Genomic DNA, 24029 nt, shown 5'->3' on the forward strand with positions numbered 1-24029 from the left:
CAATTGCAGCCTCACTGTGCCCATCAAATGCAGCCTCACTGTGCTTCATCAAATGCAGTCTCACTGTTCCCCATCAAATGCAGCCTCACTGTGCCCATCAAATTCAGCCTCACTGTGCCACATCAAACGCAGACACTGTGCCATATCAAATTCTGCTATTGTGCCCCCCGCCCACTGCCTGTACTTACCCTGTCTCGGTGGTGGTGGGACAGCTCCTCAATGTCTTTTCTGTCCTCTCTTCCCATCCTCTGCTATGATTGGATGCCTGATTCTTGGCGACCAATCTTTGTGGGAAGCCTTTGTGGTTGGTCCGTGCTGTCCCACAGGCCACAGTCTTCTTTTGGTACACTAAACAAACTTTCAGGGATGTATACAATATGAATTATTGAATCTAAACCAGTACAATATTATTAATTAGCCCTATGAGATGCTCTCTCCTCTTTAGTGCTTGGCAGCTGTTATATATCCAAAGACAATACTACACAATGTGGTTGACCCTACGAATCAAACACTAACAGCGCTCTATTATACAATCTGAATGATTTCTCCGATCATTATCATGTTTACAAACAGACTACTCATATTAAAATAATCACATGTCAAACATGCTTAACACTTTTAAAATAAAAACAATTAAACAAATTAAAAAGAGAGTCCTTCAAGTGGAGAAACGTAAAGGTAGAGTGATATCTTCCCCCGTGAAGTTGTATTCCATAAGTAGTAGATGCCTGTCCTACACCGTCACTGTTTCGACCAACGTGTGTACCCTCATAAATGGCCGCTTACCGGAGCACCACTGCAAAGGGGCCTGTATGTACTGGATCTTTCAGTATGGCTGATTCTTCAATACTCCTTACTCCTCCACTCTCTAACATAATCTCCTCATTATACGTGAGCTGTAAGGCTGAAGTCAGACGAACTGCGCCGCTAGCAACCAGAGGCAGGATCATTCGGACAGGAAGTGAAATGTTCCTTAATGAGCATGATCGATCACCGCCACGTGGCCAACCGCCACGCTATGGCACCTCGAGCCACTCACTTCATAACACGCACCACAGAGCACTCTCCCATCAGGTGCGCCATCAATTATTAACCACTACAGCCCCGGACCAATAAACACCTTAAGGACCAGAGGTCTTTTTCCAATTTCGCACTGCGCTGCTTTAACTGGTAATTGCGCGGTCATGCAATATTGCACCCAAACGAAATTTGCGTCCTTTTCTTCTCACAAATAGAGCTTTCTTTTGATGGTATTTGATTACCTCTGTGATTTTAATTTTTTGCGATATAAATGGAAAAAGAGCGAAAATTTTGAAAAAAAAATATATTTTCTTCTTTTTGTTATAAAAAAAATCGAATAAACTAAATTTTAGTCATACATTGATTGAGGGCAAAATTTATTTAGCCACATGTCTTTAGTAAAAAAAATGTCAATAAGCGTATATTTTTTGGTTTGCGCAAAAGTTATAGCGTTTACAAACTAGAGTACATTTTCTGGAATTTACACAGCTTTTAATTTATGACTGCCTATCTCATTTCTTGAGGTGCTAAAATGGCAGGGCAGTACAACCCCCCCCCCCCCCAAATGACCCCATTTTAGAAAGTAGACACCCCAAGGAAATTGCTGATGGGTATGTTGAACCCATTGAATATTTATTTTTTTTGTCCTAAGGGATTGAATAATGACAAAAAAAAAATTTTTTACAAAAAGTTGTCACTAAATTATATATTGCTCACACATGCCATGGTTATATGTGGAATTGCACCCCAAAATATATTCCGCTACTTCTCCCGAGTATGGGGATACCACATGTGTGGGACTTTTTGGGAGTCTAGTCACGCACAGCACCCCGAAAACCAATCACCACCTTCAGGATTTCTAAGGGTGCAAATTTTTGATTTGACTGCTCACTACCTATCACAGTTTCGAAGGCCATAAAATGCCAAAATAGCACAAAACCCCCCCAAAATGACCCCATTTTGGAAAGTAGACACCCCAAGCTATTTACTGAGAGGCATGTTGAGTCCATGGAATATTTTATATTTTGCCACAAGTTGCGGGAATATTACAAACTTTTTTTTTTTTGCACAAAGTTGTCACTAAATTATATATTGCTCACACATGCTATGGGCATATGGGAAATGACACCCCAAAATACATTCTGCTGCTTCTCCTGAGTACAGGGATACCACATGTGTGGGACTTTTTGGGAGCCTAGCCGTATACGGGACCCCAAATTCCAAGCATCGCCTTCAGGATTTCTAAGGGCATAAATTGTTTATTTCACTCCTCACTACCTATCACAGTTTTGAAGGCCATAAAATGCCAAGATGGCACAAACCCCCCCCAAATGACCCCATTTTGGAAAGTAGACACCCCAAGCTATTTGCTGAGGGCCATGTTGAGACCATTGAATATTTTTTTTTTGTCCCAAGGGATTGAATAATGACAAAAAATAAATTTTTTTTTTTTTTTTACAAAAAGTTGTTACTAAATGATATATTGCTCACACATGCCATGGTTATATGTGGAATTGCACCCCAAAATATATTCCGCTACTTCTCCCGAGTATGGGGATACCACATGTGGGACTTTTTGGGAGTCTAGTCGCGCACGGCACCCCGAAAACCAATCACCACCTTCAGGATTTCTAAGGGTGCAAATTTTTGATTTGACTCCTCACTACCTATCACAGTTTCGAAGGCCATAAAATGCCAAAATAGCACAAAACCCCCCAAAATGACCCTATTTTGGAAAGTAGACACCCCAAGATATTTACTGAGAGGCATGTTGAGTCCATGGAATATTTTATATTTTGCCACAAGTTGCGGGAATATTACAAACTTTTTTTTTGCACAAAGTTGTCACTAAATGATATATTGCTCACACATGCTATGGGCATAAGTCAAATTACACCCCAAAATAAATTATGCTGCTTCTCCCAAGTATGGGGATACCACATGTGGGGGACTTTTTGGGAGCCTAGCCACGTACGGGACCCAAAAAACCAAGCACTGCCTTCCGGATTTAAATATAAAATGCTACCAAAAAAACTGTTAGCGATCACAGGGATCAGGCCTGACTCTGCGATCGCTGCAGTTATGTGTTTAGTGTTTTGTAAGTGACAGTGATCGATCGATACTGCACTTGGGTGGGCTGGGCAGAGGGGCAAAACGCAGGTGCTAGCAGGTATCTGGGCTGATCCCGCTAACAATGCGTTTTTTGGAACCCTGAACTGCTGGGGACGCTAGTATAGATCTGATCAGATCAGATATTGATCTGTTCAGATTCTATACCACTACAGGAGGTTTATGCTTTGCGTGTGGGTGTTAGCGGTACTGGCACTAACCTAGCGCTGCCTGGGGCGACGCAGACCCTGACCCTAAAACCTAATTGATATCACCCGCCGGGTGATCAGGGAGTTAAACCTTTATTGGGTAATAAATGGTGGGTGCCCCGATGCTATAAAAAGCAAACTAACCAGAGTCACCCGTAACACTTATACGGTGATCAGTGGTGAAAGGGTTAACTATGGGCAATCAGGGGGTTCACATTTTTATTAGGTAGTATATGGGGGTCCCTGGCACTATATAAAAACCTGACGGGGAACCTAAATAACTAACTGGCTAACCAGCGTCACCAGTGACACTTATACTGTGATCGCTGGTGAAAGGGTTAACTAGGGGCAATCAGGGGGTTAAAACCAATATTGGGTAGTATATGGGGGTACCTAATGCTATAAAAACCTGGCGGTGAACCTAAAAAAATAACTAGCTACCTAACTACACTAGTGACACTAATGCAGCGATCAGAAAAACGATCGTTTAGTGACACTGGCAAAAGGGGGTGAAAGGGTTAACTAGGGGAAATCAGGGGGTTAAAACCATTATTGGGTAGTATATCGGGGTACCTAGCGCTATAAAAACCTGGCGGTGAACCTAAAAAAAACCTAGCTACCTAGCGACACTAGTGACACTAATGCAGCGATCAGAAAAATGATCGCTTAGTGACAGTGGCAAAAGGGGGTGAAAGGGTTAACTAGGGGCAATCAGGGGGTTAAAACCATTATTGGGTAGTATATCGGGGTACCTAGCGCTATAAAAACCTGGCGGTGAACCTAAAAAAAAAACTAGCTACCTAGCGACACTAGCGACACTAATGCAGCGATCAGAAAAATGATCGCTTAGTGACAGTGGCAAAAGGGGGTGAAAGGGTTAACTAGGGGCAATCAGGGGGTTAAAACCATTATTGGGTAGTATATCGGGGTACCTAGCGCTATAAAAACCTGGCGGTGAACCTAAAAAAAAAAACTAGCTACCTAGCGACACTAGCGACACTAATGCAGCGATCAGAAAAATGATCGCTTAGTGACAGTGGCAAAAGGGGGTGAAAGGGTTAACTAGGGGCAATCAGGGGGTTAAAACCATTATTGGGTAGTATATCGGGGTACCTAGCGCTATAAAAACCTGGCGGTGAACCTAAAAAAAAAACTAGCTACCTAGCGACACTAGCGACACTAATTCAGCGATCAAAAAAATGATCACTTAGTGACAGTGGCAAAAGGGGGTGAAAGGGTTAACTAGGGGCAATCAGGGGGTTAAAAACATTATTGGGTAGTATATCGGGGTACCTAGCGCTATAAATACCTGGCGGTGAACCTAAAAAAATAACTAGCTACCTAGCGACAGTAGCGACACTGATGCAGCGATCAGAAAAATGATCGCTTAGTGACACTGGCAAAAGGGGGTGAAAGGGTTAACTAGGGGCAATCAGGGGATTAAAACCATTATTGGGTAGTATACCGGGGTACCTAGCGCTATAAATACCTGACGGTGAACCTAAAAAAATATCTAGCTACCTAGCGACAGTAGCAACACTAATGCAGCGATCAGAAAAATGATTGCTTAGTGACACTGGCAAAAGGGGGTGAAAGGGTTAACTAGGAGCAATCAGGGGGTTAAAACCATTATTGGGTAGTATATGGGGGTGCCTAACGCTATAAAAACCTGGCGGTGAACCTAAAAAAATAACTAGCTACCTAACGACACTAGTGACACTAATGCAGCGATCAGAAAAATGATCGCTTAGTGACACTGGCAAAAGGGGGTGAAAGGGTTAACTAGGGGCAATCAGGGGGTTAAAACCATTATTGGGTAGTATATCGGGGTACCTAGCGCTATAAAAACCTGGCGGTGAACCTAAAAAAAAACTAGCTACCTAGCGACACTAGTGACACTAATGCAGCGATCAGAAAAATGATCGCTTAGTGACAGTGGCAAAAGGGGGTGAAAGGGTTAACTAGGGGCAATCAGGGGGTTAAAACCATTATTGGGTAGTATATCGGGGTACCTAGCGCTATAAAAACCTGGCGGTGAACCTAAAAAAAAAACTAGCTACCTAGCGACACTAATGCAGCGATCAGAAAAATGATCGCTTAGTGACAGTGGCAAAAGGGGGTGAAAGGGTTAACTAGGGGCAATCAGGGGGTCAAAACCATTATTGGGTAGTATATCGGGGTACCTAGCGCTATAAAAACCTGGCGGTGAACCTAAAAAAAAAACTAGCTACCTAGCGACACTAGCGACACTAATGCAGCGATCAGAAAAATGATCGCTTAGTGACAGTGGCAAAAGGGGGTGAAAGGGTTAACTAGGGGCAATCAGGGGGTTAAAAACATTATTGGGTAGTATATCGGGGTACCTAGCGCTATAAATACCTGGCGGTGAACCTAAAAAAATAACTAGCTACCTAGCGACAGTAGCGACACTGATGCAGCGATCAGAAAAATGATCGCTTAGTGACACTGGCAAAAGGGGGTGAAAGGGTTAACTAGGGGCAATCAGGGGGTTAAAACCATTATTGGGTAGTATATCGGGGTACCTAGCGCTATAAATACCTGGCGGTGAACCTAAAAAAATAACTAGCTACCTAGCGACAGTAGCGACACTAATGCAGCGATCAGAAAAATGATCGCTTAGTGACACTGGCAAAAGGGGGTGAAAGGGTTAACTAGGAGCAATCAGGGGGTTAAAACTATTATTGGGTAGTATATCGGGGTACCTAGCGATATAAAAACCTGGCGGTGAACCTAAAAAAATAACTAGCTACCTAGCGACAGTAGCGACACTGATGCAGCGATCAGAAAAATGATCGCTTAGTGACACTGGCAAAAGGGGGTGAAAGGGTTAACTCTAGGGGCAATCAGGGGGTTAAATCTTTATTGGGGGGGTGATAGGGGGCTACCCTGGACCTAACACTAACTGCCCTGACAGTTTTAACTGTTACAACTGACACTGAATGCATTGATCAGTAAAGAAATGATCAATGCAATCAGTGACACTGGGACTGGGGGGGGAGGGGGGGCGATCGGGGGGGGATCGGGGGGGGATCGGGGTTGGTTGTGTACCTGTGTGTACCTATGTGTCAGTGTAGTGTTTTGGTGCACTTACTTTTAGTCTTCTCCTCGTAGTCCGGTCAAAAAGACCGCCCCGAGGAGAATGACATCACTTCCTCCTTCCTGTGTAAACAATACACAGTGGGAGGAAGTTCGTCATTGGTCAGGAGCGATCCAGAGGGGGTGGCCAGAAACCAACGGCCATCCCCTCATCACGGATCGCTCCTGGAGGGAAACGGACCGCCGTATCCAGCGGGAGGGGGTCCGATCGGACCCCCCACCCGCTGGAAGGCAGGCACGTACATCTACGTGCTTGTGCCTGCCTGTGCCATTGCGATGACGTATAATGGCAATACGGCGGTCCTTAAGTGGTTAATTTGACACCCTCTGCAGCCTAAGGAACACTACTACATAACCAACCATCACCCTAACAATACTACGAAAAGAACAACTTTTAAAAACAAATTTGAAACCAACCATCCAAAACAGGAATACACCACATCGAGGACAACATATCATGCGCCCTGATCAACACTAGATCAGCAGTCAAGCACAAACACGAAATTCATGAATTTATCACTCAACACAACACAGACTGTCTCTTCATCACGGAAAGCTGGCTAAAACCTGACTGTAACACCATTGTAGCAGAGTTAGTGCCTGAGAACTACTGCATCCTAACTGAGCACAGGGTCAGCCAAAGAGGAGGTGGCCTAGCAGTGATCTACAAATCTCACCTCACGTTCACAAAACTAACTTTACAGAGCTCACTGCCATTCATGGAAACACTCACACTTCAATGTCAAACAACACCCTAGGACATCTTTCACATACTACTGTGCTATAGACCACCGGGACCAAAGACACACTTCCTTGCACCTTTTCTCAAATTCATCTCTACATACACATTGAAAACCAAAAATCTCCTGCTACTTGGGGACTTTAATCTCTGGGAAAACTCCTCCTAGGACTCCATCGCTGCCGCTTGCATCAACCAACTGGAATCACTAGACCTGCAGCAACTGATAAATACTCCCACGCATGCTTCAGGCCATACCCTTGACCTCATCTTCAAACAAAACATGGATATTAACACGCTTGATAACATGCCATTGTCTTGGACTGACCACCAAATGATCAAATTAAAAATAAACATCACTTACCAAATACCAACACACTCAACAACAATACACTGGACAAGATCACAGAAGAAACTATACTCACAACTACACTATCCAACAAAATAGCGGTGTTAACCCAAAACTACTCAACTGAAGACACACTCAACTCCTTTAACACAGCATTATTACAGACAGCAGACATAGTCGCACCAATATGCAGAGCACCCACCCACAAAAACAATTCGGGCTGCTTCACTGAAACAAGAACGCAGAAGAGCTGAAGGAGCTTGGAGAAGGAACCCAACAATGGAAAAACACACAAATTACAAATCACTCACCACAAGATACCACAAAGCCATCTCCATAGCAAAAAAAGAACATTTCTCCAAAACCATCTCAAAAGCCATAAACTGCCCTCGAGCACTCTTCAAACTAGTTGCTCAGACTTTGAATCCCACCTGTTTAGAGTCTCCAACAAACGGAAAACACGAGAATTCTGCAATGAGCTATCCGATTTTTTCATTGATAAAATCGCAACCATTCGGGAAATAATTCAGCAGAACATAGTAAATAAGAACAAGAAGAAAAAAAGCACACAATGTTTCTACAACCACTGAGATTTACTCTGGTCCCAATCACCATTGACACCACCAAAACCATCATCAGAAACCTCAGAGACAGCACATCGCCAAACAACATCATTCCCACAAAACTTCTGAAAGAATTCACCGACATCCTGGCACCTATCATAACATACCTCATAAACCAGTCATTTAAAGAAGGAATAGTCCCAACCTCCCTCAAGCAAGGCACAATCAAACCCCTCCTAAAGAAGCCTAACCTCGATCCCAAAGACCCAAATGACTGCAGACCTGTCACAAGCCTCAAAACCTTCTCCAAAATTATTGAGAAAGCAGTAGTACAACAGCTACAACTCCATCTGGACACCCATAAACTCTTGGACCAACTACAATTGGGTTTCTGCTCTGGCCACGGGACAGAAACTGCACTCCTCAAAATCTTGGATGACACCCTCAAAGCAGCAGATGAAGGAGAATCGCGTCTCCTGGTGCTGCTGGGCCCCAGTGCAGCGTTTGACACAGTAGACCACAAAACCCTGCTCACCCGTCGCACAGAAGTAGCTGGAGTTGCAGACTCAGACTTACCCTGGTTCGCATCCATTCTACAAAACTGATTTCAGAAAGTGAAACTAGTAACGTTCACTTCAGAAGCACAAAAAATTACATACAGAGTCCCTCAAGGATCAGCCCTGTCGCCCATGCTCTTTAACATCTATCTTCGCCCACTCCTCAAAATCATCAGCAACCAGGATCTACTTTATCACTCCTACGCAGATGACATCCAACTCTACCTAAGCATCACCAACAAAAAAGACCAATACCAGGCACTGGAAAACTGTCTCTCATTGATCAACGATTGGATGACGAAAAAGAACGCCTCTTCCTTCACGTAAACCAAAACAAAAACCCTGGCACGATGTCCACACCACTCACTATCCTCGGACAACCCATCACCCCCAGCACTAAAGCCAAAAGCCTCTGAGTTATCTTTGACTCAAACATGACAATGAATGCACAAATAGGATTAGTAGTCAGCGGATCCCACTACCTTCTTCACCTACTGCATAGACTCATCCCCTTCATCCCGGAAGGAGATACAGCAGCAGTAGCAGGAACAATCTTCAATTTCCTACTCGACTACGCAAATTCCCTCTACCTAGGACTTCCAAAATATCAAATTTCACATCTACAAGCCATCCAGAACACAGCAGCCAGACTGGTAAATGGAAAAAAACCATGGGAAGCTGTGAAGGATCGAGTTACATTCAAGATCCTCTGCCTCACTCACAAATGTATACAAGGAAAAGCCCCGCAATACCTCTGTGACAAAATAAAGCACTACACCCCAGGTCGCACTATCCGGTCAACTATCCAGAACCTCCTCCAAATCCCCAAGACCCGTTACAAATTAAAAGGTTTACGAAGGTTCGAAGTACAAGGACCAAGGCTGTGGAATGCTCTACCCGCGGACATCCGTTCGGAGGAAAACTATCTGGACTTCAGGAAGAAGCTCAAGACCCATCTCTTCTAAAAACCCAGATGGACACTGGCAGCAAAAGTGCCCTGAGTCGATTTTGTTTGCATATGTAGCACTATACAAGTTATCCATTCATTCATTCATGATGTCAAGATGACGAAATGCATAGAGCGGAGCTTTGTTATGTCACTTCCTACACAGTTGTCATTAACTTCTTCCTTCCCCTATTCTGGAAACATCAAGCAATCAGTCAGAGGGATGAAAATAAGGACAAATATGAGTCAGGCTGAGTTTACACTTATGCGATGCCAGACATTGGATGTGATTCACAACGCATTGCTGTGCACATCGCATGCAGTGTCTGTGCAATGTGAATTGGTGCAGGACCATTTTTGTGTCTGCACTGAAATTGAATCGCAATGGGTGTTCTGACCTATGCAATCTGATTCTATTCGATTTCACTGTTCGCACTGCATTCTGCAAATCGATTTGGGGGTGTCATTAACTTTATATTGACACTCGCAGTGGTTTGCAGAGAGCAGTGTGAACTGCCTGCAATTCGGATGCGATGCGGGAACAGGAATCACTGTGGTTCCTGCATGACACCAGTGTAAACCTAGCCTGAGGGAAAATCTCTCCAAAAAGGGACATAGACAGCAAAGAAACCCTGGCAAAGGCTCTAAAGCTGAGATTCAGCTGGTTCAGAAGGGACTGGATGCTCTTTGATCCATCTATGGCTGTTCCCGCTGAACAGAAGTCAACCTAACGAAAGCCTTTTGTCAAACAGGATGTTTGGAATCTTTCATTTTATCAGTGTCTGCAGCCCATCGGCTGCAGCGCTGATCAGTGTATTCTGACTGTGGAGTCAACATTGTCATAGTATAATAGCACAGCAGGTAGAGTTCCTCCATCCATCTCACTTGTGTGGATAGGAGAACCGATTCATTTTTTTTTTTGGGGTAAATCTCCTGGCTGCTCAAAAAAAAAAAAGATCCATTTATGATTGGCTTAAAGTGGTTATAAACTCTGTACTACTACTTGTACCTACACATACAAGCCTATAATAAGGTTTACCTGTAGGTACTGTGAATATCTCCTAAACTTGAAATATTCAGAGTGCATGCAGCTGATGACATCACCAACATATGTGCTGTGATGGTCCGGCTTTCAGTGCTGGATCTTCAGAGCACATGCTGGAAACTGTGGCTCCTGCGAGCATGCACGGGATCGATGTCATCGCTCCCCTGGCCACTTATGTGGCTGGAGGCTGCTAACCCAGAAGGAAGACCAGGGAAAGATGTCAGCTGTCTCAGCAGTGACATTGTGGTGCTGGAGGGCTTCATTCTAACTTAATGTGCTAGTATGGGATGCATACTAGCATATTATGACATTTCCTTGCAGGGGATATTTTTATTTTAATAATTACCTGTGGTTTACTACCGCTTTAACCTTTTCCTCCTGTAAACAAAATAAAATTGTTTTTGTTTGGAGTTGGTATTTTGGTGTGCCGAACTGCATAAAAACAGTTGTTAAAATGCACAAGACAACGGGAACAAGGTCAAAAAGTAGGGATGGCGACAATTTTTATTCCTTTTTCTTTAAAAGATCAGTCACCTCCATGCTGTTATTTTGTTTTTGAACAGCTACTGTGTATCAAATAACCTTCCTATTTTTTTTTCTTGAAGTCTCTGATATAATGACCTCTACATTTGTTTTCCCTGCTTTACATGTTTCTATTAGACATTTCAAGGACACGGCTTTGTGCTGTATTTTGGATACCTTATATTATAATTGTTATGGAGATTCCACAAGAATGAAGAATGCAATGCAGAATGAGGACTAAATCTTTTTAGATGGAATTCTGGATTCAGGAAGCTAATCCTGAAAAAAAGACTGGGGATTTTCCCTGCAAAAAAATAAATAAAAAAATGCAGCCATGAATATTCCTCATAAAATAGGATTTCCTTGTTTAATAATGCAAATACGATGATATAACACTGCATGTTGATTCAATTCATGTTGAAAGCTATCTACCCCCCTTCCATCCACCAGTCATTTACTGGACGTACCCAACTTTATTTTCCTGTCTGTTATTTATTCTTAGGTCGTTCTAACTACCAGATGTTATTTTAATTCTCTTTCCCTTGTTTCACAACACACTCTACTACCTGTGTATGGCTTCTGTTTACACAAGATGACTATTGTGTATTTAGGATCGATTTCCTCTTCTTATAGTCACACAATTATCGAAGAACTCAACATGGACCGACGGCTCAGTTTGTACACTTTTACAATGCAACTCACTGGAAAAGAAATTGCAGCATACTTCTGGTTATTATTGAAATGCTTGTCTGAATGTAATACATGTATTTTATTGGGATATTTGCATTGGTATTTGGTTCTTTCTCTTTGTTTTATTATCATATTACAAATACATTATCACAGGTTTTCGCTCTAGTGTCTACCTATATGCCCAACAGTGCAAAGAGCACTAAAAGCCCAACAACAGCCACAAAATTGTATTTTGTTTTGGATGGCGTGGGGAAGAGTTAGAGCCTCTGTCAGGTTTTTATTGCTGTATGTGTCCCTTATGAGGAGAAATACCCTCACTTCCGCCAGAGAGACAGATATCATTTTGCCCCTGTACACATCACCAGTTTTGGGTATCAGTTCACAAAAAGGATATTGGGAAACTGGAGAAAGTGCAGAGAAGGGCAACCATACTGATAAGAGGCATGGAGGAGCTCAGCTATGAGAAAAGATTACAGGAACTGAATTTATTCTCTCTTGAGAAGAACAGATTAAGGGGGATATGATCAACATGTACAAATACATAAGTGATCCATATAGTGAACTTGGTGTTGAGTTAAGGTCTTTAACCACTTGCCGCCCGCCCTATTACAAATTGACGGCGGCAAAGTGGTTTCATTATCCTAACCGGACGTCATATGATGTGATTAGGATAATGAGCCGCTGCGCGCCCCCGGGGGCGCGCATCGCGGCGATCGTTGTTGCGGGGTGTCAGTCTGACACCCGGCAACTACGATCTCGGTAAAGAGTCTCCGACGGAGACTCTTTACCATGTGATCAGCCGTGTCCAATCACGGCTGATCACAGTGTAAATGGGAAGAGCCGGTGATCGGCTTTCCCTCACTCGCGTCTGTCAGACGCGAGTAGAGGAGAGCCGATCGGCTGCTCCTCTGACAGGGGGGGTCTGTGCTGATCGATTATCAGCACAGCCCCCCCGAGGATGCCCACACTGGACCACCAGGGACACCACTAGACCACCAGGGAAAAGGTAATAAAAATCCATAATCCTCCCTAGACCACCAGGGTGCCAGTCAGCACAATGGGTGCCAATCAGTGCCCATAATGGATGCCAATCAGTGGCCACAATGGGCATCACTGATTGGCATGCATTATTGTTTGGCACTGATTGGCATCCATTACTATAACACCGATGCCGCCTATGAGTGCCCACCTGTGCCGCCTATGAGTGCCCACCTGTGCCGCCTGAGTGCCCACCTGTGCCGCCTGAGTGCCCACCTGTGCCGCCTATGAGTGCCCACCTGTGCCGCCTATCCATGCCCACATGTGCCGCCTATCTATGCCCACCTGTGCCGCCTATCTATGCCCACCTGTGCCGCCTATCCATGCCCACCTGTGCCGCCTATCCATGCCCATCCGTGCCGCCCATCCGTGCCAGCTATCAGTGCCAATTTGTGCCACCTATCAGTGTCCGTCCGTGTCGCCCATCCGTGTCGCCCATCCGTGTCGCCCATCCGTGTCGCTCATCAGTGCCGCCTATCAGTGCCACTTCATTGGTGCCACATTGGTGCCCATCAGTGCCACCTTATCAGTGCCCATCAGTGTAGCCCCATCAGTGCCCATCAGTGAAGGAGAAAACATACTTATTTACAAAGTTTTGAAACTGAAACAAAAAAAAACATTTTTTTTTTCAAAATTTTCGGTATTTTTTTATTTGTAGCGCAAAAAATAAAAACCGTAGAGGTGATCAAATACCACCAAAAGAAAGCTCTATTTGTGGGAAAAAAATGATAAAAATTTAATTTGGGTACAGTGTAGCATGACCGCGCAATTGTCATTCAAAGTGCGACAGCGCTGAAAGCTCAAAATTAGTCTGGGCAGGAAGGTGTTTAAGTGCCCTGTATTGAAGTGGTTAAAGAGATTTAATTTCCAAATGTGTAAACGTTTCTTCACAGTAAGAGCTGTGAAAAAGTGGAATAGACTCCCTGGTTCTGGCCCGCTCAGTAGATTTAAAAATGGCCTGGATTCTTTCCTAACTGTACATAATTTAATTGGATACTAACATTTATAGGTAAAGTTGATCCATTGAATATCCAATTGCCTCTAGGGGGCTCAGGAATATTTTTATTCACCTGCTGAAGCAAATTGGATCATACTATGCTGTATATAGGATTGTATGACCCCCCCCCCCTCCTTTTTTTTTATTGGTTGAACTAGATGGACTTGTGTCTTTTTTTTCAACCAGACTAACTATGTAACTCTATAACTATGTAACTTCCTGTCTGGACAGGAAGTGATGGGAACGCTCTCCTGAAGGGATACAAGCAAAATCCAATTTTTAGAGATTAAGGATTAGAACTTCTAAAAATGTTTTTGATGTTTGCAATATCTTCCTACCCCGGTGACCAAGGTTTCTTTCATGGGTGTTAAAGGGACAGGAAGCAAGGGGCAATCTCTACAATGGGGCCACGGGCAAAAATGGAAACCAGACAGAAAATCTCTCAACTCATCTATTGAAGAAAAAAAAAAGAAAATTGGTTGAAGGTAGCCTTAATTGACTGCTGGGTAGAAAATGAATGAGAAATCATCAAGCGTTTATCAAAACTGGAGCAGACAGAATCACAGGAGGTCACCCACTGGGCATGGGTGCATTCAGAGATAACTTTGCATTTTCACAAAGAGTTCTCTGACTAGAGAAGATCGAGAGGCCAAGCAGTGATATCATGCTCTCCACCTCGTTTAACTACAGAATCCTTTGCATTCAATCAAAATACAAAGCATTTTCTGAATGACACCCGGGCCAAGTGGTTGGCTTCCAATACAGCAGAGCAGGTGCGCGGCAAGGGACATGGAAATTAGTGAAGATCACTGAAGTAGCGGTGCCTACTACAGTGATTTCCAGCTTCCAGGGAAATCCCATGAGTATGGTATATACATTGGTTCAGGCTAGACCAATGTAACTACATAAAACATATCAATCCCTGGAATTCTTCTTTAAAGTATCTGCTTTGGTTTCTTGCTGTGTGGATCATGGATCATCTGTCACCTGGGTGCCTATGCTTCAGTTATCTCAGAATTGAGCCAGAAATCACAGATTCAGCTGTTTTCCCTTAGTCTTTTAAGCAGAAAGGCTCAGTACTTGCTGTTCTCTTTCTTGTTATTACTTTCAGTAATTGTGCATTCTGCAATTTTGATGCACATGTCCCATTTTTTCCAACAATAGGGGTCCATTATCAGGTAGTTACCGCTACTTTATAAATGCCTGATTCTCAAGATACAATAAAGACATCTGTATGCTGTATGTTAAATGAGAATCCTCAGGACATGATCTAGGTAGTTACTGTGACTTTTTGCATCCAGCATCCTCCTATGCTATTATACCTGTTCTTGCTTTGAATTTTTTCCATTGTTGACCATCATTTTTTCATAATTCCTTTGGTATATCTAATGAAAAGTGTCATAGTCAATAATTTGTCATGGACAACAGAAGTTTGATTAAGGCAAAAAACTCAAAAGTTTAGATTAAAAATAGTTGAGCTCTTGTGATTTATCGTTGACTCCAGGATTTAATGAAGGTCTTTAGGGCAGGATTTTCTTTAGTAGTTAAAGCAAACTAATTCAGCAATAACATAGAATAATAATAACACAGATGTGTGATGGATGTTAATATGTTTTAAATTGCACGTAGACCACAGATGCCATTATTATGCTCTATGTAGGTTAAGGTGCAGACTTTCATTCCCTATGGGTGCCAATGTTACAAAAGAAGATGTTATTAGTTCTTATTGTGTAAAGCTAAGTAATAAGAAAGCAATCCTTTAATCTGTTCTACGGTGACTGAGTAGAACTGAATCTGTAAATGCTTCTATATTCTAGAAACTTTGTTGAGTTTAAAAGTTTAAAAGAAAACTCTTATTCTTAAAGGCAACATACAGTGAAATTGCATATATTTTATTCTTTTCTTATTATGATGTGAACTAAAAAAAAAAAAATAATAATAATAACATGAGGCTGACTGAAGGTAAAATTTACACACAAAATGAATGTGTCAGAATAAGATATCCATATTGATTTTTCCTGTTTTTTTTCCCCATAAAGGTAGTTGATAGATCTTATAAATCATTTATAAATCCTTCTTGATGAATTCATTTTTAAAGGCACACAAAAAATGCACATAGCAGGTAGGCAAATGGCCATGTACTACCCACCCACAGAAAAGCCAACCATAGGAGGTAGTTGCAGTTGAGCCAAAATTTTACAAACCACGTGCTGTGATAAAGGTACATTGCGTTAAAATAATGGCTTAATTACAGCTAATGTGTAAGGTAAAGTCTACAGGCTTGGAAAGATCAGATTGGAAATGGATATAAAACTGGCTAAAAGACAGAGTAGTGGTTAATATTCTTACTCTGAATGGTCTAAGGTTATCAGTGGTGTACCCTGTAACGATATCACGTCTGAGCCAGGATATATTGTAACTAGTTGCCATTTTGTGTGGAAAGCAGCCATGACAGTTTGGCTGACCTTAGAATAAACTTACAGAATAATCTAAACTCCCCCCTCCCTTGTCTTAGGAATTCCAAAAGCTCTTAAAATCTTCAAAGGGAAGAAAGGTTATCTTAGCAGAGAAAACAAGGCTCAAGTTGCCTGGCAGATATTCCGGCCTGTCGTAAAACTGTCACTTTCTCCATGCAGACAACCAACAGATACCCGTCGTAAATACTTCCAAACAGATAGCGTGCAAACAGATTAGTAAAGTGTTGAAAACTTTAACATTTTTTATAACTTTCAAAGCCCTCATAGCACAGCCATAATATGGATATATTTGGTTTCCTCGGATAATTTCTAACATTTCAAGTCCAAACACCCCTATGTCAGGTCATATGGGAAGCCACTGGGACCCCTTACTGCTTCTAGGTAACCCTGAAATGGGAAACCTGTCATGTGTGGACTTGTTTTGAAGCAAATATCATGCTGATCACTAAAATGGATATCTGCAGTCTATAAACAATAGAGAGGCAGAGAGATGAATATGTATCATAAGTGTACCTGGGACAGGGTCATGAGTGTAGACACCTCCCAGCAACCAACCCCTAAACAAGATGACCAGACGATTGGTCACTGGTCGCTGTCAACACCCCCTTTGATTTGACAGAAAAGAGGAGAGGCCAAGGCAATAGGCAGTTCTCCTTTTACCATCCAAGCAGGAACATCTGCCAAGTTGAGAACCGATTACCTTTGCTCATCGATTGAACTCTGATCAACTCTCGGACATTAATTGCAAGTATTCTTCCTTCTCAATTCTACCTTATTTCTTTGTGGCTGTATATTGTCTTTATTTTTTGAAACATCCTTTTTCTGTAAATGTTTTATTCGCACCAACCTTGACCTTTTCATAATAAATCCTTATGTTGAAAAGTGTTAACCTTGTCTTTAAAGCTCTTGATGCAAACTATAAACGAACCTGTCTCTTAAAAGGGCGCTACTGCGGTAGAGTAAGGCACTGAGCAGACCTGTCAGTGGTGGCAGTGTGTGTTGCAGGCGCTTATTCTAAACTTATAATTGGTATTGCTTAAATTACGAGTCCCCCCGGCTCTGTCTTTTAAACGGGGGTGGTGGCAGTTAAAGGGTTAATTGTGTAATTAGCCCAGTGACAATCGCTCTCAGGTTGCCTGCACCTAGATTGTGGTCCCGCAAGCTGGAAAATCTTTGTGCTGGGTGCAGCTGAGTGTGGCATTGTTACGTAAGTGACAGCGTGGTGTTAGGTTGGCCGGTCCTTTGTCGCCAGTTAGCGAGGAGGGCAGGGATCTGACACCAGCGTTCGTCACATATTGGCTGGCAGCGTAGCGGGATAGTTTCGCATTAAGAGCATTCAGTGCATTGTTAGGAATTAGCTCTGCACTGAAGGATTGTAACCTTTGTGGAAACAGTCCTTAGAGACAAGCTGGTGCACATTATTTTTTTTGTTTACTTTTTTTTTAAAAAAGAGATATACAGCAACAGCTCCTTTCTACACCTTCTTCCTATCTCTGCTTTCTGTTCTATCTTTTCTGCTTGCAACATGTCTGGGGTATCAGCATATAAAAAGATGAGCAAAAATGAACTGACTGCTGAGTGCACAGAAAGAGGAATTGATGTCGGTGGCAAAAACCGTGATGGCTTGATACATGCCCTACATGAGTTTGATATCCGTGCAGACCAGAACCTGGGGGAAACTGGACCAGAAAGGGTTTCCGCTACTCCAGAGCCCAGTGGTTCAGAGGCGGCCTCACCAGATGGGCATGCAGAGACTGACACTGGACTACCACGGATTGTTACCTCCAAGTCATCGCCAGAGCCGGCCAGCATCAGATTGCCTGGAACCAGAATAGACTGTCCTCAAATGCAGGAAACACTACAACACCTCAGGGAGACGGATCCTGTGGCGTACCTGCAGTTTCTCGAGCGCCAGGCTGAGAGAGAGGAACGCAGGGCTGAGAGAGAGGCTGCGGAACGCCGGTCTGAGAGAGAGGCTGATCGTCGGCACGAACTGGAGATGGCTAGGCTCCAGCAGCAGCGACAGGTTCAGAACCTCGGATCCCTAGAGCACAGGGATGACTCTCTGCCAGTGACCCCGGCAGCCAAATTTCCAGTTATGGAAAAGGACAGTGACATTGACGTGTATCTACTGTCGTTTGAAAAAACTTGCCGTCAGTACCATCTGCCCCCAGCACAATGGGCCCGGTACCTGACGCCAGGGCTACGAGGCAAGGCCCTGGATGCTTATGTAGAACTGTCAGAAGAGCAAGGAGGTGATTATGAGGCCCTAAAGGCTGCAATCATCCAAAAGTTTCAGCTAACCCCGGAAGTGTACCGGAAGCGTTTTAGGTCCTTGCAAAAGGGGCCTGGGGACTCATACCTGGATGTGGTAAGTCGCTTACGCACCACATTCCGGCAGTGGACTAAAGGCTTGAAAGCCGATTCTTTTGAGTCCTTGGAAGATCTTATGATTGAAGATCAACTTTTGCATATCTGTCCTACAGACGTCAGACAGTTTGTGCTGGAGCGAAAGCCAACCTCTGCCAAAGCAGCAGCAGAACTGGCAGATACCTATATCCACTCTCGGGTATCTGACCATCGCAAGGCTCCTCCAAATGGCTGGAAAGGAGGGAAATCACACCTGGCAACCCCTCCTCTACCTACCAACCAAGTTCCTCAGCGGCCGGAACCTGCAGCTCCTGGAGCCAAAGCCTTTGTGACTGACAACCGCAAATGCTATAACTGTGGGAAAGGCGGACATCTCCGGACACAGTGCCCTGAGCAGAAGAAGACGACAATCCCTGGCCATCCGGCCAGCAACCCTTCTGCTGTGCTGCTCGTCGGTGGAAAACCTCCAGGAACCAATGCCAACTTGCAGCCAGTCATTGTAGGCCAACGAACTGTAACAGGCTTTCGTGACACTGGAGCCGAAGTCACTTTGGTCAGACCAGAGGTGATAGAAGAAACAGACATCATCCCAGAGAAGTACCTTTCCCTGACTGGAGTTGGGGGAACCTGTTCCCATGTACCTCGTGCCTATGTTTTCCTGGATTGGGGTGCCGGAAGTGGGATGAGAGAGGTGGGTGTCTCTGAGGAGATCCCCACTGCTGTGTTGTTGGGTTCTGATTTAGGTACCCTTGTTTCTTACTATGCCCCTGCTAAGAGCACCCAGGATGCTCCCACGGAACCTTCTGGACCTACCAAGGTACTGTTTACAGATGTTGGGGTAATATCTGGGCAACCTGTGGATGGACAGAGGGAGGGGGAGGGTGGAGTTGAAGTGCAAGGTCCTCCTTCAGAGACAGGAGAGGAGATCCCCTTGCTAGTGAAGGTACCTGATGTATGTTCCAATGTTGCTGAACTGATAAAGGTTAAATGTGATGATGATGATGACAATGATGATGATGATGATGACAATGATGACGATAATGATGATGATGATGATGTATTGCCAGTCTTGGTGGTCACTCGCAGTGCTGCAAAGGCAGCCGAGGTGCAGGCACTGATCGCAGAACAGCAGGAGGAGGTCTCGGGGCCCTCTCCCTGTTCTGACCCAGTGGACTCCACCTCTGTTGAGCCTCAGCAGCCGTCCTCGTTTGCCACAGGACTGCTGGCTGAGAGTTGTGGTCCCGCCTTTGAAACAGCACTGCAGACAGACCAGACACTAGCACAGCTCAGAAGTCTAGCTGATCGCCCCCCTGCAGAGAATGACAAACAAAAGGTCTACTGGGACAAAGGGAAACTGTATAGAGAAAATTTGCCTGCAGAGGGGAATGAGGCTGACATAGGTGACAGACAGCTGGTGGTACCCAGTCAATTTAGGGGACCACTGCTAAAAGTAGCCCATGAGATTCCCCTCGCAGGGCACTTGGGGATCACTAAGACCCGAGGGCGGTTGGTACATAACTTTTATTGGCCCAGGATGCTTGCTGACATAGCTGACTACTGTCGGTCCTGGGTTACCTGCCAGCGAGTTGGCAAGGTAGGGGATGTCCACAAGGCTCCACTAAAACCTTTGCCTGTGATTGATGAACCTTTTAAGAGGGTGGCAGTGGATATCGTTGGGCCTTTGGCCATCCCTAGCAGTTCAGGCAAACGTTATATCCTTACAGTTGTCGACTATGCCACACGTTATCCAGAGGCGGTGGCTCTCTCCTGCCTCCGGACAGACAAGGTCGCTGATGCTCTCCTGGGAATCTTCACAAGAGTGGGATTCCCAGCCGAGCTCATTAGCGATCAAGGCCCTCAGTTTGTGTCTGACTTGATGCAAGCTCTCTGTCAGCAAATACAGATGACGCATATCATGGCCAGTCCTTATCACCCACAAACAAACGGCTTGTGCGAGCGCTTCAATGGCACCTTGAAACAAATGTTGCTAACCTTTGTGCACTCCCAGGGCAAGGACTGGGAACGGTATCTGCCTCATCTGCTGTTTGCTTACAGAGAGGTGCCTCAGGAGTCCACAGGCTTTTCGCCATTTGAACTTCTGTATGGAAGGAGGGTAAGAGGGCCCCTGGACCTAATCCGTGAGACCTGGGAGGGCAAGATTGCCGACCCAGAGGTCTCTGTTGTGGATTACGTCCTAAAATTCAGGGATAAAATGGAGACGCTGGTGGAAATTGTGCGGGAAAATATGACCCAGGCCCAGACCAGGCAGAAAGAGTGGTATGACCGTAATGCTAGGGAGCGGACCTATGACATTGGTCAGAAGGTGTATGTTCTGCTTCCCCTGCGGCAGAACAAACTCCAAGCAGCATGGGAAGGCCCGTACACCATCACCCAGCGTCTGAATGATGTCACCTACTTGGTCAGGTTGGGAGAAGGGAGTAGACGGCAGAAGGCCATTCATGTGAACATGATCAAAGCCCATCATGAACGCACGGCCTATGTCATGCCCGTCTGCAGCAGGCCAGAGCCTGAGGAGGCTGATCCACTTCTAGACCTGCTAGCTGACACCAGGGAGGTAGACTCAGAACTCCTGATAAACTCCAATCTTACCCCCAACCAGGTACCTGGACTGAAGCAAGTGCTTGCAGTGCATGGTAGCAGGTTTACGGGAAAACCTGGGAGGACGCATCTCGCTGTCCACCAGGTGGACACTGGGGTACATCCTCCCATTAAACAGTCATCCTATCGCGTCTCCCTGGAGGTGCTGGCTGACATGAAAAGGGAGGTGGAGGAAATGCTACAGCTGGGGGTGATTCAGAAGTCCCACAGTGCCTGGGCGTCCCCAGTAGTCTTGGTCCCCAAAAAGGACCAGACGACCAGGTTCTGTGTGGACTACCGGAAACTGAATGCCATCACCACTGCAGATGCCTACCCCATGCCCCGGATTGATGAGCTGTTAGATAGGCTGGCGGCTGCACACTATATCACAATCATGGATCTGAGCAGGGGGTACTGGCAAATTCCTTTGGCCCCTGAGGCTCGAGAAAAGTCGGCTTTTATCACCCCATTCGGCTTGTTCGAATTTACCGTCATGCCGTTTGGGATGAAGAACGCCCCAGCTACCTTCCAGAGAGTCATGAATGACTTACTGGAGGGGCTGGAAACCTTTGCAGTAGCCTACCTGGATGACATCGCCGTGTTCAGCCCTACCTGGGAAGAACACCTGGTGCACCTGTCACAGGTCCTGGACCAACTGACAGCTGCCAATCTGACCGTCAAACCCAGTAAGTGTCAGATTGCCATGACCAATGTGCAGTACTTGGGACACCGGGTAGGAGGGGGCACCCTGAAACCCGAGACCGGGAAGGTTGATGCCATCCTGGCATGGCCTACCCCCCAAACCAAAAAGCAGGTTATGTCTTTCTTGGGGACCGCTGGCTACTATAGGAAGTTTGTATGTAACTATAGTAGCCTGGCTAAACCTCTGACTGACCTAACCAAAAAGAAACTGCCCAAGGTGGTGTCTTGGACACCAGAATGTGAGCAGGCATTTCAGGCCTTGAAGGAGGCGCTGGCCCGTGCTCCTGTGCTACAGGCTCCAGACTTCACCCGCCGTTTCCTAGTGCAGACTGATGCCTCTGCCTATGGATTGGGTGCAGTCCTGAGCCAGGTGGATGATGCCGGAGAGGAGCATCCCATCCTCTACCTGAGCCGAAAGCTGCTTCCCAGGGAAGTAGCATACGCCACGATTGAAAAGGAGTGTCTTGCGATCGTGTGGGCTCTCCAGAAGTTACAAACGTACCTTTATGGACGGCACTTCACTGTGATCACAGATCACAATCCCTTGAGCTGGCTAAATCGTGTGGCTGGGGAGAATGGCAAACTACTTCGGTGGAGCTTAATTCTTCAGCAATACGATTTCACCATCCAGCATAAGAAAGGCAGCACCCATGGCAATGCTGATGGGCTGTCGCGACAAGCCGAGCCTGCAAGAGTCGGTTGCGTCAGGAGGGAAATTGTAGTTCCCTCCCATGCAACCACCTAAGGAGGGAGGTGTAACGATATCACGTCTGAGCCAGGATATATTGTAACTAGTTGCCATTTTGTGTGGAAAGCAGCCATGACAGTTTGGCTGACCTTAGAATAAACTTACAGAATAATCTAAACTCCCCCCTCCCTTGTCTTAGGAATTCCAAAAGCTCTTAAAATCTTCAAAGGGAAGAAAGGTTATCTTAGCAGAGAAAACAAGGCTCAAGTTGCCTGGCAGATATTCCGGCCTGTCGTAAAACTGTCACTTTCTCCATGCAGACAACCAACAGATACCCGTCGTAAATACTTCCAAACAGATAGCGTGCAAACAGATTAGTAAAGTGTTGAAAACTTTAACATTTTTTATAACTTTCAAAGCCCTCATAGCACAGCCATAATATGGATATATTTGGTTTCCTCGGATAATTTCTAACATTTCAAGTCCAAACACCCCTATGTCAGGTCATATGGGAAGCCACTGGGACCCCTTACTGCTTCTAGGTAACCCTGAAATGGGAAACCTGTCATGTGTGGACTTGTTTTGAAGCAAATATCATGCTGATCACTAAAATGGATATCTGCAGTCTATAAACAATAGAGAGGCAGAGAGATGAATATGTATCATAAGTGTACCTGGGACAGGGTCATGAGTGTAGACACCTCCCAGCAACCAACCCCTAAACAAGATGACCAGACGATTGGTCACTGGTCGCTGTCAACACCCCCTTTGATTTGACAGAAAAGAGGAGAGGCCAAGGCAATAGGCAGTTCTCCTTTTACCATCCAAGCAGGAACATCTGCCAAGTTGAGAACCGATTACCTTTGCTCATCGATTGAACTCTGATCAACTCTCGGACATTAATTGCAAGTATTCTTCCTTCTCAATTCTACCTTATTTCTTTGTGGCTGTATATTGTCTTTATTTTTTGAAACATCCTTTTTCTGTAAATGTTTTATTCGCACCAACCTTGACCTTTTCATAATAAATCCTTATGTTGAAAAGTGTTAACCTTGTCTTTAAAGCTCTTGATGCAAACTATAAACGAACCTGTCTCTTAAAAGGGCGCTACTGCGGTAGAGTAAGGCACTGAGCAGACCTGTCAGTGGTGGCAGTGTGTGTTGCAGGCGCTTATTCTAAACTTATAATTGGTATTGCTTAAATTACGAGTCCCCCCGGCTCTGTCTTTTAAACGGGGGTGGTGGCAGTTAAAGGGTTAATTGTGTAATTAGCCCAGTGACAATCGCTCTCAGG

At 44.7% G+C, this 24029-nt stretch overlaps 1 protein-coding gene across 1 annotated transcript in view; it reads left to right on the forward strand.

The window, feature by feature from the left end:
- The first annotated feature begins 18200 nt into the window (after window positions 1-18200).
- LOC143941261 (uncharacterized) overlaps window positions 18201-24029 on the forward strand; it is a 157411-nt gene continuing 151582 nt past the window's right edge. Inside the window, exon 1 of the mRNA XM_077463299.1 lies at window positions 18201-22079. Within this exon, the coding sequence (XP_077319425.1) occupies window positions 18225-22079 (3855 nt within the window). The 5' untranslated portion in view covers window positions 18201-18224. The remainder of the gene's footprint in view (window positions 22080-24029) is intronic.

Source organism: Lithobates pipiens, unplaced genomic scaffold (genome assembly GCF_037356315.1).
Source record: "Lithobates pipiens isolate NorthernLeopardFrog02 unplaced genomic scaffold, aLitPip1_a1.2 Scaffold_3, whole genome shotgun sequence".
Taxonomy (NCBI): Eukaryota; Metazoa; Chordata; class Amphibia; order Anura; family Ranidae; genus Lithobates; species Lithobates pipiens.